We start from the raw sequence: 17,149 nt of genomic DNA on the forward strand, positions 1-17,149 counted from the left end.
TGCGAGGGGGCATAAACAGAGCACGGGACCCAAATTAACCAATGGAATATTCCATATCATGTAACTTCATGCTCAGTACATAAATGAGGGGTGGCTGGGAAGGGGACGGGTTCTCTCTTGCTTCCAGGACTGTGACTGCAAGATCTTGGCTTTTTGGGATCGCTAGCTGGGAATGGGCTGGGTATCAGTCAGCAGGTGGTGAGCAATCATGTTGTACATTAGCTGTTTGTACTTTCTATTATTATTGTTGTTTTATTTTATTACAATTACTAAACTGCTTTTTATCTCAACCTATGAGTGTCCCTTTAACCCTCCAATTCACTCTCTCTCCAATTCTCTCTCCCGTCCCCTGGGCGGGGGGAGGGTGAGCAAGCGGCCGCGTGGTGTTTGGCTGCCAGCTGAGTTCAAAGCACGACATGGTGGCAGGTGAACTCAAAGCACACTCCATCCTCCTGCTGTGCCAGGCTGTGCAAAAGGCATGAGGGTCCCTCCTGCCACAGGGCTTGAGGTGGGTGCTTGTGCATCTGCCAGGTGAATGGGGTCTCTCTTCCCAGGGAGGTGGTGGGCCACCATCCCTCCTGCTCCTCTGGAGACACCACTCTCAGGAGCCTGTTACTCCTGGGAGAGGCCCTGCAGGGCTGTTCTGGAGAATGGTTGTGTTTTGACCTTCCTCCTCTGAAGTACCTCATTTAGAGCCCACCTTGCAGACTTAGCAAGGCTACTGGCAAAGATAGTCCCACTCTATCAGGTTAATCAAAAGTCCCCTTCTCTCAAAGAATGGCCCATGGCCATAAAGTCCAGGATGACACACGATCAGAATATCTCCCAGCCCCGACCTCGTGGCGCAATGGTAGCGCGTCTGACTCCAGATCAGAAGGCTGTGTGTTCAAATCACACCGGGGTCAGGATGTGGGGTAGCACAGTGAGATGAGCATCTCCTGGGCAATTGTTTTTGCCCTCCCACTCTCTATGCCACAGCCCTGGTGAAGGGCAGTAGATGTGCCAGGGCAGAGTGGTCTCTCCTTGATGGACCAGTGTTGGGAAGTATCTGGACAGCTTCAGCCTTCCCTAGTCCTAGGTTTACATAGCAGACAGGATTAGTGGACATCCCAGCTGTGGTTTTACGTCTGGGTAACACTTGTCCTGGTCCTAATACCCCTCCAGAAGGCCAAGTGCATCTGACTCCAGATGAGGACTTCTACAAAAAGCCCAGCCTGCAGTCTCCTGATCCATAGCAGGGCACGTTATCCATTGCAGCACTGGCCCTTGCAAGCCTGGCACCCTATGGCAACACGTTGTCTTGTTGGTATTTGTGTTTTTTGCCTCCCATCTTATCACTGTGCACTCTGAGAAAAGTCTAGGTCCATCTAGTCTATATCCTGCTGATAGGCGGTTGAAGGGTGGGATAAGACCTCTTTGCATATTCTTCCTCAGCTTGAATAAACCTAATTCTTTCCACCTTTCCTTGCATCTCAAGTACCCAGATCCCCCACCACCTTGGTGGGTCTCACTGGACTTGCTTCATTATTTTAATGTCTTTTTGTTGATTCTGTTGAAACACCTGGCTGTAGGGAAACAAAACCAAGCTGTCAGGACTAGCCATCAGGATCTTTAACTCTCTACTTACTCTCTTCCTTCCCCATCCATTTCTTGGTGAGGGGGGCAGAGGGGATGGAGGGCTGGAAAAAAGGATACTCGAAGTTATGGGAATGACCTTATATGAGTTATAGTTGATTTAAAGTAGTTGAACTCTTTTAAGGGATTTTTAAAGGTTAATTTTAAAAGACATAAATAGAGCACGTAATGAAAAGAGACAATGAAGCAAGGCAAGGAAAAAGTAGGGGGAAAAAAATGTAATTTCTCCAGTTGTATCCACACCAGGGGTGCACTGCCCCACAGCAGGTCCAGGCTGCTACTCCTGTGCCAGGACCGGGCATTTAGTAGGAAGCAAAGCCCCATGGTTCTGCATCTTGCACACAGAGGAGGGCATTGACCAAAAAGTCTGTGAGAACACAAGTGTGGGACTCACCTAACAAGGCAGCCTTGAGCTCACACCTTCAATGAACTCAGGTGTTCCTGATGCTTTGGACATCAGTTGAATGGTGGTATCTGTACATAGTACTGGGCTAGCATCTTCAGAAGCTCAGGCAACTATTTAGACAGTGAGGAAGATCAGCTAAGGGTATCTGGTACATCGAATCTATCAAAAAGGTAATTTCCATGGATTCATGGGTGGTGGGATTGCACATGGTCTTTGGCAATTTTGCTGGCCTGAAAGTACTAGGAGCTTAATCTACCTGACACAGGCTGTTCTGTCTGACCACCCAGCTCTGGAAGACCCCCTTTCTGTCCATAGCTTGCATGGCAGCATCCACAAGTGTCTTGCGGAATGGGGACCGAGGGGAAAAATAGACAACTCCTGGGCTCAGACCATCCCACAGCTGGTCATCACAGCCCTAGAGAGCCCGGGGGATGCCCTAAGCCTGACATTGCCTGGGAATCACAGCCACAGACAGAAGGCAGAAGAATCTGATGAACCAAGGAGTGCAAGTTCCTTTAGGATGCTTCCACTGTTCCTAACCCCGTACCAAAAAACTAAGTGTACGTCCTTCCATGACTCCTGTTCTCACTTATCTGATGAATAAGTGAATGAATAAACGGATGAATAAACCGATAATAAATGAATAAACCGATGGGGGGTTGAGCGGGGGATTTCACCGGTGACTCTCCTCCAGATGTCGCCACCTCACTGCTGTTTAATGTCCTTGGCTCTTCCAAAAAATGAGCAAGAGGAGCATGCAAAAGGCAGGGGAGATGTGTCCTGGCTGTGGACCAAATGCACATAGCTGTGACAAGGGGGAAACATTGCAGATGGTATCTGTACATGCCAAATCCTGTATGTGCTGAGTGCATCCACTCAGCTGCGGTCACTGCTGAACCAGGGGCATCATTCATACCACCACCCTGTCTCTGTAATGTGATTTTCTGTCCCTTTGACTTCTCTCAGTGGAAAGAAACTCAGGTATTTCCTTTTGCAGATCTTCCACAGATGAAAAAAAAAATACAGTACAGATGGCTAGATGCTTTTGCTGGGAGTGTTAGTGCACTCCTGAAAGAACGGTAGGAAGTATTACTCTGGTATACTTCTTGTTAGAAGTAGTATTTTCACTGCAGCCGATGTGAACAGTTTTTACATTTCATAAAAAATGCTGAGATTTACAATTATTGTCACTCTTCAGCAGGCTGTACTTTTAAGACTTTTTAAAGAATTTTTTTTTTTTAAAGCAGGAATGACTTGAGTCACAATATAGGCAAGAGCTGGCTGGTGATGAGGTTTAGTCAAAGGGACAGTTTATCAAGCAGTAGAACTTGATGTCTCCCACGCAAAGGAAGTTGTCACAGGTTAATAATAACCAAATTATTGAATAATCTTGAGGGTCTTTGAATTTTTCTAGTTGAAACACTCTACCTTGCATAAACAAGGACATTTCTGAGGCCATATCAGATAGGGAAGTGTGAGGAGAAAAGCTTGAAAATATTCCATAAAATCATAAGTCCTTGTAACAAATGCTGTTTCAGATATATCTTTATTTTCCAATGAAAATCCACTTCTCAGAAAATTGTGATCAGTCCTATTGAGGTCCATTACACAAAACAGTTTACTCTAAATACTGACATACAATGAGCTTGACCAGAGGAGGACATGAAGCCTGTGAGCACAAGGCAAATTTTCTTGAGTTGGGATCCCTGCTCACGGCACTAGCTTGGGTCCAGCTCTGGATTTTCTGTGTCTGGTGTAAATTATTACAGATACTTTAAATATATTGTCAGGCGGTGAGAATTTTTCCTGGCTGTATAAGCATTTGTGCCACTCCTGTGTCACCAGGCTATGTTCGCTTCTAGCACGATCCCACAACTGCACTGGAAGCTGAAGTTTCATTTTCATTTCCCTCCACCCTCTTGACTCAAGACTCAGTGTCTAAGTTGAGGACAAAATCACATCTCCCTGTTAGTGACCAAGGTAAGGTCATTTTTGTTCTGCTGGACCTTTTATAAGGCTAAAGATCCTCCTGTTTATGGCGGGAGGCTAACTCCTAGGCATCGGTGCTAATAACAAGGTCTTTAGCCTCTTTTTTCCTCAGTATCTGAATCACTGACAGAGCAGTTGTTGGAGAAGTGATGGACTCTATTAAGATCTAAATCCCAAGCTTTGGGTCTCTTATTTTCGCTGGTCAGGCCTATCCCTGGAGGGTCTCATCCTTATCCCTATTTACATCTAAGGCTCGCCCATGCCTTACTGCAGAGCAGGATGGAGGTGACAGGGCTGTGACTGTCGGTCATACGTGTTGTGCCCCAATCTTCAATGTGTGGATGGATTATTGCAAATATCTTCAGCAACAATACGGAAAAAGAAGTAAAGAGTGGAATCTCCAGGTCTGCAATTTTTATTTCAGATATTTAAAAGCTGTGCCAGTTGCAAGGAACTTCATAAAATGGAATGAGTGGGAAAATAGATGATAGAAGTGCTTCAGTGTACTACATCCAGGGGAAAATAACCCAGGCTGTCACACTGGACTGACAGTTACAACCCAGGAAAGACATCTGCAGACAGCAACTCGTTGACCTTGCTGTCATGGGAGGCCGTGAAGGCAAACAGTACCAGCAAGGTCAAAAAGGTCTATATACAGATGGTCCAATAGGGCATTACTCTGTTCTTATGTTATAACATGAGGTCAAGATTGCCCCAGAAGAGAGTTGTTGGGGATTATTTCTTTCCCAATATATATTTTGGTGATAGCATATGGCTGATATCAGGAGGCAGAAGGGCTTTCAGATAGTACACTGATATCTTTAAAATCAGACCATACACCAGATGTGGTACAAGATGGATTATTAACTAAGACACCCACAAGAAGTATCTCTTTGGAATGATTTCAGGGCAAAACAAATAAAAGGACTCAAAGCAGTTTCTTATATCTACCTCTGTTGCAATCCTCAAACCTGGAAACACACACACACAAGCACACATACACACACATACACTCATGGTTGCACCTTTCTCTTAGGGTTTTTTGAGCCAAAACTGTCTAATTTTTTCATTCCACTGTTTCAACTAAATCTTCAAATCTCTTTGTGACACCAAGTTCAAGATCTGCATTCATAATTATTTTTGTTAACCTCTTTTTGCTATTTTTCCCTTTTTTTCCAGGTGCAGACCCAGGATATACTCCTGAGTGAATGTCAAGTTGTATCTTTAGGAACTGGACAGATATCAGAACAAAGTCCAGGAAGACCTAGACAAAGCACAAGGACCACCCTTGTGAGCAGACACCAATGCTGATATTGAGATGAAATAAAGTGTAAATTTTTTAAATGGATAAATGCCTAAGTGAGAAGTATACAAGTCAGAGTTCATCAGTTTTCACGTAACTGTTCCAATAGTATTGCCTGCTCTATCACAGTTCATTAGGTTTTCAAAGCCCCAGAGTTGTGCTAGACTCTTCTTATGTCTTATGTTTGCAGTGTAGAAGTCATGATGTGGATTTCTCCTGAGAAAGAAAGTGGCAAGATGGAGCTGTAGCATATGGCCCTGCTCAGCACATCATTCCCCTTCTCCGAAGGCTGTTAGAGGGATAATATCAAAGAGTGATTTTCCTTACAGCATCTCAGATGTACTGGCATCCCCTGGGGCAACAGAGCATTGTCTCCATTCATACATTAATTCTTACAATACCCCTGGGAAGCGGGGAAGAGAAAACCTTCTCCTGGTTTTATCAACATGGGGATGGAAAGACTTTCTTGGGAACAAGCTGTTGAAGCAAGGAGTCAATCCTGTGCTTTGGAGGCTCCACACATGTATCACCATGCCATCCCTGAAAGACTCTGCCCTGACCAACCTTCTGTGAGATCTTAGGCAAGTCAGCACATGTGAAAGTTAGGAAAGGGTGTGCAGAGCCATTCCACATCTACTTCAGGGTCCTGTCTCTTACAGCAGTCCAGATACCCACAGACAAGATTAAGAAAAAGACAGGCAGAGCCTCATATTTTCCTTGATACACTCTCTGAGCTTCCCACTGACACTTACTTCCAGAAATGGGATGGATTTGTGTGTTTACCACCACTACAGAGTGTTTTCCTGGGAATTTGGTTGATCATTTTCAAATATACAAAATTCCAGAGGATTTTGAGCTATTTTTCTCATTGATCAGGAGAGAAAAGGACACACAGATGATGGCACCGGAGTAGTTCAGATGCCACTTCTATCACTGTCCCAAATAATTGAGATTTTCTGTAAGCATCAATTAGTTGCACAATTACCCAGCAAGGCAAGCTCAGCTGCCACTGGATCACATGCAGTACTCTAACAAGACTCAGCAGATTCCTGGCTGCTCTCCCCTCCTCTGCTTGCTTCTTTCTGTGCCTCTATTTCCCTTTCCAGTTGGTGACTTCCCACCAGGGAAGGGCTTGTCCAGGTATCAGATGGGGCACAACAGAGACTACCTAATTCTAGTACAAAGGAGATCATAATTAACAAGACATGGAGAGCTGTCTATAAAAATCTCACTGTTCCAGCCTACAGTACATTTATTTACCTGTTTACATCAGGAAAAAAGGCAAAATCCACTGTTTATCCATTTCCCCAGCAGGGTAAGCCCCTATTTTATACAGCTGAAGAAAGGCAGGGGAAAAACCATGCAGATGCAGCGTATCTGGGTAACATTAATTCCCCATCCGAAAGAGCTGCAAGACCTGTCAGACCTTCTCACCTTGATATTATCAGTACACTTTTCATGGGTGCCTCATGGCCATGGTGTTCTCTCAGTACACCTTTTTCACAAGGTTTGTGCCGGTAGAAGATGAAAAGCTGCTTCTTAGTCTTTCGTGCATGGAAAACCAACCAAATTTTCTTTCCTTTATATGAACTTTTCCCTGGGATTTTGACACTTATGTAAGAACAGGAGCTCTCTGCCAAATGGGATTTGGTCCCACAGCTTGCTTGCTTGCTTCCTTACTTACTTCCTTTATGCTTCTGAGATTTTAAATCATATTTCTGTACTCAAAACTGTTCTTGCAACTAAATCATGACACAAGACCTATGTCCTTTATACTGGAGAAATGGCTGATCAAATAAAGAACTGTTGTAATCAAAAGGACCAGTTGGTTTGTAGGGGAAAAGCCAGAGATTTCACTTATTTGTGGGGTGATTGCAGCAGCTTTGGTCCAAATAGTATACCAGCATAGCTGATGAGTGTTTTGGGACAGGAGGAATGAGTGGAGGGGAAGGAGAGAGGGAAAGACTCTATCTACCCTTTCCTGTGACAACATCCATAGCAAAATTCCCTGGGGCAGTATCAAGTCCATGCTGGCAAGCAAACCAGTGTAGGGACAGAGGCATAGGACCATGGATCTATAATATCAGCTAAGCTGGGTGCTGTTTGGGCCCAGGCCAACTAGCACTGACCCAAACTATCCTTGGGCACAGCTGGGGGTTGGTATGGGCCAGGGACCATTCCCAATACATAGTTTTTATTTCAGCCACCTTGTTCTGGAGGGTGAAAGAGTTTAACAATATGGATGTGGCCAGCCATCCTAGCTGCCTTAGGAACGATCCCCATCATGTTTAATTTCATGGTTGACACAATTCTCCCCCCTGTCCTTCCTCTGATAACCTCCTTCCACCCACTGTTGGACTGGCTCCACTGTCACCCGTCACCAGACTCCATCAGCACACAGGAAGATACATCAGAATCACTTCTGTCATACCAAAATTTCCCTGTTCAGCATCTAGCCTTCTGCCCCAACCCAATGGAAGGAGTTAGACAGAAAAGAAAACCCAGACTTTAAGGCTAAACATGTACCTGTTCACAATCAGCTCCAGATGATATGACTAGGCAGCCCAGAGGACTCTGCCTTGCAGGTCCTACCTAAAGAGCAGTGATCCGTGGGCCTTGCCTGGGAAGAGGTGGCACAATTTTGCATTGGTAAGGAATCAGGCTTTTTGCTATATTTGTATAATTCCTTACCAAGGCCAAAACTTTAGATACGCTATTTGCACTAACACCCACAAAACCATACATGCTGCCCCTCTGAAGGGCTGGAAATGGAGGTGAAGGGTGGGTGAAACCGTGTTTTACACCCTCAGCAAAGACATCGCATGAAAAGTGTACAGAGGACTCTGAGAAACGCAGCTCTTCATGCTGCTAGCAAGTCTTGGCCTTTCCAAAGGTCATTTGCCTGGCAGTGCCTGGCTCATTACCCAGGAGGAATCCCATCTTCGGAACAGGGGTTGAGGTGCTGCTGTTAGAGGCATGGTTTCCCAGCAAAGTCATGCACCAGGGAGCAGGAGCTATTAGCCGTGGGTGGTTCTGTGGAGACCTTTATGCAGGAGGCTGGAAGTGACCCTCTTAGCTGCTGTGGGGTTGGGTCCCTGCAAATGGCCTTGAGCATTTTGTCAACTTCAGCAGATGAAAATAGGATTGGCTTATGCCCTGGCAGTGTGTCTGTGAGTTCAAAAATTAACAACTCAGTGGCTTCCCTTTCCTTTTGAGGGACTCTTTCAAGCTGGCCTCTGAAGGTGCTGCAGTATTAGTCCTGCTCCCAGCTAAGACTGGACAAAGCCTCATCCCCCAGCATGGGGACCAGAGTGGTGGGAAAACACCATCCACGGATGGGGAGATGAAATAAGGAGAGAGGCAGAAAGCAGATTTACATGGTGCTCCCAGAGTCTCACCTGATAGATGCTTAACTCAAAGAGATATTTAAGGGACAGAGACAGGACATATCAAAGAGATGCTTAGAGTCCTGTCTCTGACCCCTAAGAAATAGTATAGTCATATATTGAGGCATTTTCAACCCACAAAGGGTGCTGTTCCAGGGAGAAAATTAATGGAAAGTTGTCTTAAACTAGAAATCGGGAAGCAAATATTTTTGTGATGAAGGCACAAGGAAAGAGCTCTTACTCCCCAGCCAGGCACTGCCCATTCTCTTCCCATCCCCAGCAGACGTAACCCACCGTGTGGTAGAAAGCAAATACCACATACATCTCTGGTCCCTGCATGCATTACACAGTGCACTGATTAGTTCATTGGAAACTGATTATGTACTTCATTACGTCATGGTTTACACAGCCAGGTTTTGCGTGTGATACTGACTTCAGAAGGTGTGAGCTGCTTTCCAGAGGGCTAGAAACGAACTAAGTAATTTGAAGTAACTAGGTATTTATTATAAGGGAGTCCTCCAGGTGGCTCGTCTTCTTTAAAGGATTATATTTCAAGTCATCTTTTATAACTCCATGGATATATTTTCTTTGTTAGATTGCTGATATATTTTCTTTTAGTATTGTCCCTGACTGTGTGTTGTCTGTCCAAGTAGAGATCTGCAATGGTTGACTTCCAATGTGGGATTTAGATGTGACTCACAAGCACCTAATCACTGTGATTTCCTTTGGTGACAGTGACAACCAAGCAGAGGTAGACACCGTGAGGAAACCCTGTGCAACTCCAAACTTTAATCAGGACACCAATCTGCGTAGAAGATTGTTGTCTTAATCACAAATCATTTATAACACAGGAAAGATTGCTAGCAGCAAGACAAAGAGGCATTCAAAACAGCTGAGCTATGGATAGGGGGAAGAGGGACAGTTGCTGGAGCACCTTGTAATTGGTGCAAAACCAGACAAATATGAATATCTGTAATATGTTTAGTTGCAAATACAGACTGGAAAGCTATACTTCTGTACTAGTAACAGTGCCTCTCCCTAGGCCCTGAGATCCTATGGCATGGTGTGACCATACCCATATCGTGCAACTGTCTCAGCCTCCAAAACAAGGTTACACATCAGGCTGCCTACTGGATTAGTTCCTAGCAGGAGTAATTGTTGAAACAGCCCAGGAATTTTTGGCAGAGAGATAACAGAGGCTAAAACTGCCAGGGCTGTTCTAATAATTTAATGTTATGGATGATCAAGTTTCAGTGATTGTGTCCTGGCACTTCTTAATCTGTTTGTACTGACACAGAGAGGTCAGCTGAATTACTGTTCAGACTCTGCTAACTGTATTAGCTACAGCTCGACAGGTTATAATGAGATTTTGGATGTAGCAGACACAACGGACTTGTCTATTACACATGAAAACAAGCATGCATATGCAGGTGAAGGTCAGTGCCGTGCTGACCTGTGATATATGTATTGTATGACTCCAATTCTTGTGGCTGCAGCGTTAGCAGCTTCCTACCTAACAAGAGCCAAAGGAGCTCTAGAGATTTTATTTTTGATGATGATGTTACCACAGTCAGCAGAGATCTACCCGTTACACATAGGAGCAGACATTTTGGTGCTGCACAGAAGGAAGCATTTAGACACTGCTCACTGTCTAATGAAAACACTTCTGGTGTTTTAGTTTGCCATCAACTGCACAATAATTCTTAAAAATTAAAGCTTCTGTGCTATTTCATATGATACCACACAGAAGCCTCAGCCCCTTCCAGGAAAAGCATCACTCCAGCAGCATTAGTGCTGTGTGACAGATCAGGAAACTCATCAGCCAGGACCAGAGAAGTACTAGTCTTTTCTCCATACATACAGGAGACCCTGCCTCCCAGCCTTCCTCTCAAACACTGATTATTGTTCCTTTTAACCCTCATCTCTACCGAGGAATCTTCCTTTTACATGGGCTTTAGAGGCGCAGAGGACATTACATTCTCTACGCTGATTTTCAGCGTTCTCACGTAAATGTCTGATGTTGACTCACTGTATAGATTACAACACGAGGACACAAGAAATTGAGATCAAAGCACTGCAGCATCCCTGAACCTTATGTGCACAGAGGTGCTGCAGCCTCCTCTTCTGCCCACCTCAGATTTGTGCCTTTTCAGTGATGCTAGCAAGTCTCTTACCCATCAGGTTTCTTCAACTGCTCTTTGCTGTATTTTTCTTCCTCTAAAAGGTTTAAGGAGTTTCTCTAATAGAGCACCATTCTAGCTATCACGAGCACAGTGAGGGCTGATGGAAGAACGGAAGGAAAACGTGTCTGATGTTTTTTGCTTTAAGCCCTCTGCACCCATTTAGCCTGTGTGAAATGGCATAAAACACTCTACTGACAAGTCACACGTGGAAGTATTTTGTAGAAGAGCAGAGTGTTTCTATCTGAGGATTTCCACTAATATGGCTCCATGGATGAAGCAACATCATCCCTCATGTTCCCATTCTCATTGTGCCCTTAGTAAGACGATGCCGAAGGATACCTGGTGGGATGGCAAGTGAATAAATGGACATGGCAGTGGTCAAGATTACACATGGATTTGCAGACTGATTGGTCTGAGCTCCTCCTTCGCTGAGCTAGGAGTGATATGCCTGTGTGTCAAAAGATGTAAGATGCAATGGATGTCAGCTTCACCTGTAGCTATCTGAGCAGAGGTGCAGAGTGCATATCTCTTACCACCGGCATCTGCAGTCAGCTGTGGGAGAGAACCACACCGTTACTTACACTGCAAAGGAGAGAGCTGTAAATTTGATTGACATCAATTTCCCACATAGAAAACTGTAAAAGCAGACCAGCCAGCTAAAAAAGTAGGAAAACCCAAATGTGTTTGTTAAAATTGCCCTGTGTGTACACGATGATGGGGATAAAAAGAATGTAAGATTTCAGTCTACGTTCTTTTATCTTGTGTGCTAAAACTTGGAAGCATCAGACAAAGGGCACAATTGAAGAACATATTGTTATCATAATTTATAAACTTATTGGTGACTAATGGTATATAAGGCACTGAAAACATAAATTACTCTGCATGTATTGTAAGGATTTGTGCCATAATTAGGAAAACCAGGAGAATACTGAATTATGTGCTAACATGAACTTGGTTTTAGTGGGATGTAAACATATGCTTTCCTAAATAACCATGTGCCTAGGTGGTTTTAAAGGCATACTTATCGTTACAAGGGTAAAATCAAGTCCTACCAGTGTCCAAATACATGTACACCATTATAAATAACCATCATCAAAAGTATAATAGTTCTTAGACTCTAAAAAGACATTTTATCATTCATTAACTGTTAAGTTGTGCTTAAGAGAAAGTCTTTGAGAAAATGTTGAGGCAAAAAGCAATCAACACCATATATGGTGCTCATTATTAATTATTATGGGAGACAGTTTGTCAGTCAAGAAGGGAAGAAGAGAAGAAAAACATCTGCCTTGCAGAAGACGGAGAAATCTGCTCAGTTGTTGTGTGATCCTTTATCAGGATGAGTTGATGTTTGCAAGGGCTGGCCCCACTCAACATTTTAGATTTTGCTTGCCTTTGGAAAGCTGTGCTGCTAGGGCAAAATTCAGAAAAACTTGATTGCAAACAACAAAACATAAATATCTATTCATACCTTACAGATTTACAAAATTGCCTATTAGTAAATGGGGAGAAATAAAGGGAGCACCATTCTGAGATATTGTGTCCTTCATGATCATCCAGAGATCTGCTGATGTACCAAGTCCTTCTTTTGCACTCAGCTGTAGGAGCACAGGTAAGGGAGCTTCTACTATTATAAGTTGCCCATCTTTTCCTGGTCTCAAAGACAAAATGAAATGTCTTTTGAGTGTCACATGTGTCTTCCCTTTCTCATTTTCTACCAATATTCTCATGGAATCTTTTATGTCTTGTTTGCACTGCAGTATTCTTACCTAAGGCTTTACGTGAAGTTCCCCCAACACCTATTTGCTTAGAAAGCCTAATTTCTCTGGGGTAGGTACCTACAACTCCTTGAGTTCCCAGCTCATGTCTGGAAGTTGACATTCAACAGAGATCTCCAGGACTCCTTCCTGGCTCTGACTACCATGGGACACAGCTCCACATACACACTGTCATGTTCCAGCCCCAGGTCAAAGCTGTGCTGCACAAATTGCTCTGTTCCTCAGGTGTTTTGTACAAGTTTGGCCTGGTTTTAAACAACCAGCTCAGACCTGTCTTTGTTTTTACTAGAAGACAAAGTCATGGAATTTTCCTGTTGCTCTGGATTACCTTTTCAGGCTGCCTGTGCTAGCAGTGCTTAAAATGTTGTTCACTTTCCTGGAGGGCTGTTTTACTTCTGCAGCAAATAAGGTTGTTCATCAAAATCTATGAATGCTATGGCAATTTGCATCACTGAAATTTAAACACTTCGACTCTGATAATAGATTTATTCTGTTCCACAGGTGGGAAAGAATAGAACCCTGAAAGGAAGCAGAACTTGTTCAAATACTCCATGTGATAGCAAAAGTAGTCACTACCTTCCCCAGTGCAACATTCTGATTTTATTTGAAGAAACATGACTCCTCCCTAACATAACTTCTTTAGGGAGCAATGAGTGCTCAAAAAGCACACTTGTATTTGCAAAACATCACACCACCATTGTCCTGTCTATGTGAAAGACAGGTGGAGGAAAATCATATTTCAATAGGTCTTCATAAAAGCAAAAGGATTTTGTTTCCTGGTTTCTTCACGTTCATGTTGCAGGTCAGGTGTCTGTCTCTCTGTTCGGGTGTCCCAATGGCAGCTCACTGAAAGAGAAAAGAGAGGAGGGACAAATCAGCTCTCCTCTCCATTCGAAATGGGGAAAGCTGGAGAGCTGCTGGCAAAAGAAGAGATAATTTCCAAGGCAAGGGTACAAAAAAGGACATTCTGGAGAGCTTGGCATTTCCTGGTTAATCAGATTTTATGGGTGGAAGAGGCAAATCAGTGTTTATCTTACTGTTATTCGCTGCATAAACACTTAAGTAACTCACCTTGTTGCTACTTTCTCAGCTGCTTAAGCTTGCCTGTTAGTATGTAGATTAAACATAAACACTGGTAATGTTTTCATCCTACAAATAATTCTTAGAACAAAAATACCATTAACCCTGAGTTAAATATAATAAAAGAGGTAATAAGGAAGCAAACCGCTGAACCAGAATGCCAGAGCTAGGAACTGCAGAAACGCCTGGGCTTTGATAGCGATTAACCTGTTTATTATGTGTGATGGTATTTGGGCAAAGGGAGGATTCCCATGGGTGAAAAGCTGTTGTAGTCATTTTTGATCTACAAGCCCGGGATTTCATGAAGCAGAACCTTCAGGGCTTTGATCCCCTAACCAATGCTTCTCAGAAAATTTACAGCCACAGGTATCACGCTCTGAAGTGAAGCCCCAGAAGATGTTGCACTTCAAGACAATATGTTTGCTGAGGTTGTTATGGAACCAGCCTATACTCCCAAACTTTTGGGGCAATATGAAGGGAAACAAAAGGGGACATCAAAAGTTAGTAAAAATGCAAAGCACTCAAGGTGGCATATAAATGAGAATTAAAGAAGGGAGAGAGCTTTGCGTCAGCCCTCTGTGGTGGGTGAGGATGTCCTGGAATCTGTTTAAAAAGTGACAAAGCAAAGTTGCATCATCTCAAATCTTTCCCAATGCTTTTCTTTGCCTTTGACATCACCTGCCTGGTGAGAGAGATGGGGAGACAAAGTCAAAACGTTATGTGACTTGTCAGCGAGTGACAGATCCAGGGTCAATAGTGGGACCAGACTCCAACGGTGGCTGACTCCCCACCCCTCTGCCTGACCCATCCCCATGACTGTGTTGGAATCAGGTCTGCAGAAGCCATGCAAATGGGTGCAGCTCGGTGGGGCTTGGCTGATGGTCACATTATATAACTGACAAGGTCAGTGGAAATTCACCCTTGGGGATTGCAACATGTTCACTGCACATTTCATTGCAACCTGCGATAAGGGGGATGACCAGTCTGCTTTCCAGAAGATTGGTTGCAGTTACTTATTGACAGAGCACTCAGCTGTCAAACTTTCACAATCCCACAGGCCCTATAAATACCAGATGCCTTTCCTAGACTCTTCCTCAAACAAACTTCATCCTCCGTCGGTCTTTCAGGCACTTTGCAGGAGCACAGAGTCCACAAACGACTGGCAGCCATGAGGATCCTCTACCTGCTCTTCGCTGTTGTCTTCCTCCTCTTCCAGGCTACTCCAGGTGAGAAGCAAAATAAATCCTACAAAGAACAAAAGGGCTTGTAAGCAGAAGTGTGTGCATAGGAGGAAAAAAGCAACTATCAACTGTCAGGAAAAATCTGATGCTGTTGGGATGGTGTTATGCAGTGGATGGAACGAAGAACATCTGTGCTCATGATGACTCTCTTCCTAAAAAAGCAACACATGATTTATTGCATATTTATCCTTCATCATTTTAGACTGAAAACTGAGATTTTTAATGTCTTCCCCTTCCCACAGGTTCTGCAGATCCTATTTTTCCTGACACTGCAGAGTGCAGGAGCCAGGGAAATTTCTGCCGTGCTGGGACATGCCCACCCACCTTCACTGCCTCGGGGTCATGCCATGGCGGGCTGCTGAAATGCTGTTCCAAGTAAGTGCCGCAAGACTGAAGGGCATCAGGGGGCATTTTTGTCCTGCCATTTTATCAACTGTTTCTTTGAATAATATGCACAACTCCATGGGGCTGGCATGGCAGCCATGTGTGAGAAAGTCCAGATGGAGGATGAACATTTATACTATGTAGATGTGTGTTTAAGGGGACAATTTATTTTAATGGAAGTTGTGTATGAGAGCAAAAGTTCAGGAAGGTCAAAATTTCCCAGAATTTGGTATTTTTCACTTTATTTTAAACTTTGATGGGGGAAAAAAAGAGATGATTTTCCAATAAATTATTAGGAAATTATTTCACAGTATTTTCACCCTTCAGGTGAAACAGTGTATCCTCCCTATGTTCTTTTCATTTCCAAAATGACCTAGAAATTCGGATTTTAAAAAACAAAAGATGTTCACAGAACAGATGATTTTACAAAGGAAGTATGTGATCCCTCAGTCTCTGTGAACAATCATTCTCTTTAGGAAGCAGTTTCTACTGGTAGCAAATAGACTGCTAGGATCAGAACTCAAACATCAGATTTCTGTAAGAACATCTGTTAGGCTTGATCAAAGAAGAATTGGGCTGGGAAAAGAACAAGACCTCTTGAGTTTGGTTCCTGGTTTAATTTTTCTACAGAAATACTCTTTCTCAGAAGAACGTACCCATATGTGATAATGATAGATGCTAACGTTCAGGATTAAAACTCTTCCTACTGGGTGGTTAGATTTTCAGCTGGGTTTGTCAATACATCTGTAGAAGTTGAAACCAACAGGGTATTCTGAGGTACAATATAAATTTTTCCCAGCTCAGTTGCTTGAAAAGAAATCTTTAAAACTGGACACAATGAGTTTGATTCAGTCAGCCACATTGAGATGTTTCGTGGCATCTGAAGTGCCTTGGAGTACTTAAACCATATATACATGTTTGGCTGAGGTAGCTCATGACCTGTGGGAAAACATTGATTTACAGAAAAGATGACTGGAAGCCAAACAGATACCCCACAGCTCTTCAAATGGCAATGGACTTGTGTGATTCAGTAACTAATTCAAATCCCCAATCTTTATTTTGGGGTGAGCTGAATCTAAATTTTGTTACTAGTAGTAATATAACTAGTTTGCCAGTGATCATAGTTCTTGTGAACTGGATGTCTGCAGACCTAGACACCCAGCACACATGGGCACCCTTCCATGGAGGCATCTAAATGTAGATATCTAAACCTGAAGGCTGAACCCATCCTGTACATTTATTCTGAAAGGTAATTAGCAGGTATTGAAGCTTTTAGAGATTGAGTTTAGATTGCACTTCAGCAAAATAACAAGACCCTTTGTATCCTTACAGGATTTTGCCAGAATAAGAAGAGAAGGCTTTCCTGTGTCAGTGCCCTTGTACCAGCAACATTTCTACTGCCTTGAGGAGGTGATTTTGATGGATTCCTCCTCTATCTAAACCCTCCTGCAAATGAGCATTAAAAGAAGCTTCCAGGGGGTACATCCTGTTAGCACGCTGCTTCTGGAAATCCAGGTTTTTCCTTGCTGAAGTCACTCCCTTTTTTTGCTTTTAATACACAAGCCACTTTGACACCTTGGCCACCTCTTCCAGCCTACCTCACAGGGATGTTTGGATGTTCAATCAGTTCAGGTTCATGCAGCTTTTGGAGGATATGAAGCAATATATATATTATTATTTTATTCACACACAAAAATAAATGTCTTCTTAAACAAATAACTGTGATCTTTTATTGTTACTAACAGTAATTTTCTCAGTGGTTTTGAC

The 17,149-nt window shown here is 43.4% G+C and overlaps 1 protein-coding gene, 1 long non-coding RNA gene and 1 other non-coding gene across 3 annotated transcripts; 2 read left to right on the forward strand and 1 right to left on the reverse strand.

Annotated features, from left to right (window-relative positions):
* The first annotated feature begins 833 nt into the window (after positions 1-833).
* TRNAW-CCA (transfer RNA tryptophan (anticodon CCA)) lies at positions 834-905 on the forward strand. Its single transcript has one exon. It is a non-coding gene; the product is annotated as a tRNA-Trp (tRNA).
* A 12,349-nt stretch (positions 906-13,254) lies between these two features.
* Positions 13,255-14,897, reverse strand: LOC141940456 (uncharacterized). Its single transcript, XR_012627995.1, has 2 exons — positions 14,828-14,897; positions 13,255-13,523 (listed from the first exon to the last, which is right to left on the reverse strand). It is a non-coding gene; the product is annotated as an uncharacterized LOC141940456 (long non-coding RNA).
* On the forward strand, positions 14,831-15,377 carry LOC141940455 (gallinacin-10-like). Its single transcript, XM_074861344.1, has 2 exons — positions 14,831-14,983; positions 15,241-15,377. The coding sequence occupies exons 1-2, from the start codon at positions 14,926-14,928 to the stop codon at positions 15,375-15,377; spliced, it is 195 nt and encodes a 64-aa protein (XP_074717445.1). The 5' UTR covers positions 14,831-14,925.
* The last annotated feature ends 1,772 nt before the right edge of the window (positions 15,378-17,149 follow it).

This window comes from Strix uralensis, chromosome 3 (genome assembly GCF_047716275.1).
Source record: "Strix uralensis isolate ZFMK-TIS-50842 chromosome 3, bStrUra1, whole genome shotgun sequence".
NCBI lineage: Eukaryota > Metazoa > Chordata > Aves > Strigiformes > Strigidae > Strix > Strix uralensis.

What these genes read in the sequence shown, in the direction of transcription:
- LOC141940455 (XM_074861344.1), top strand. Translation starts at nt 14,926, where the DNA reads ATGAGGATCCTCTACCTGCTCTTCGCTGTTGTCTTCCTCCTCTTCCAG. An exon ending in CCTCTTCCAGGCTACTCCAG is followed by an intron (nt 14,984 to 15,240) that starts GTGAGAAGCAAA and finishes CCCTTCCCACAG; the next exon opens with GTTCTGCAGATCCTATTTTT.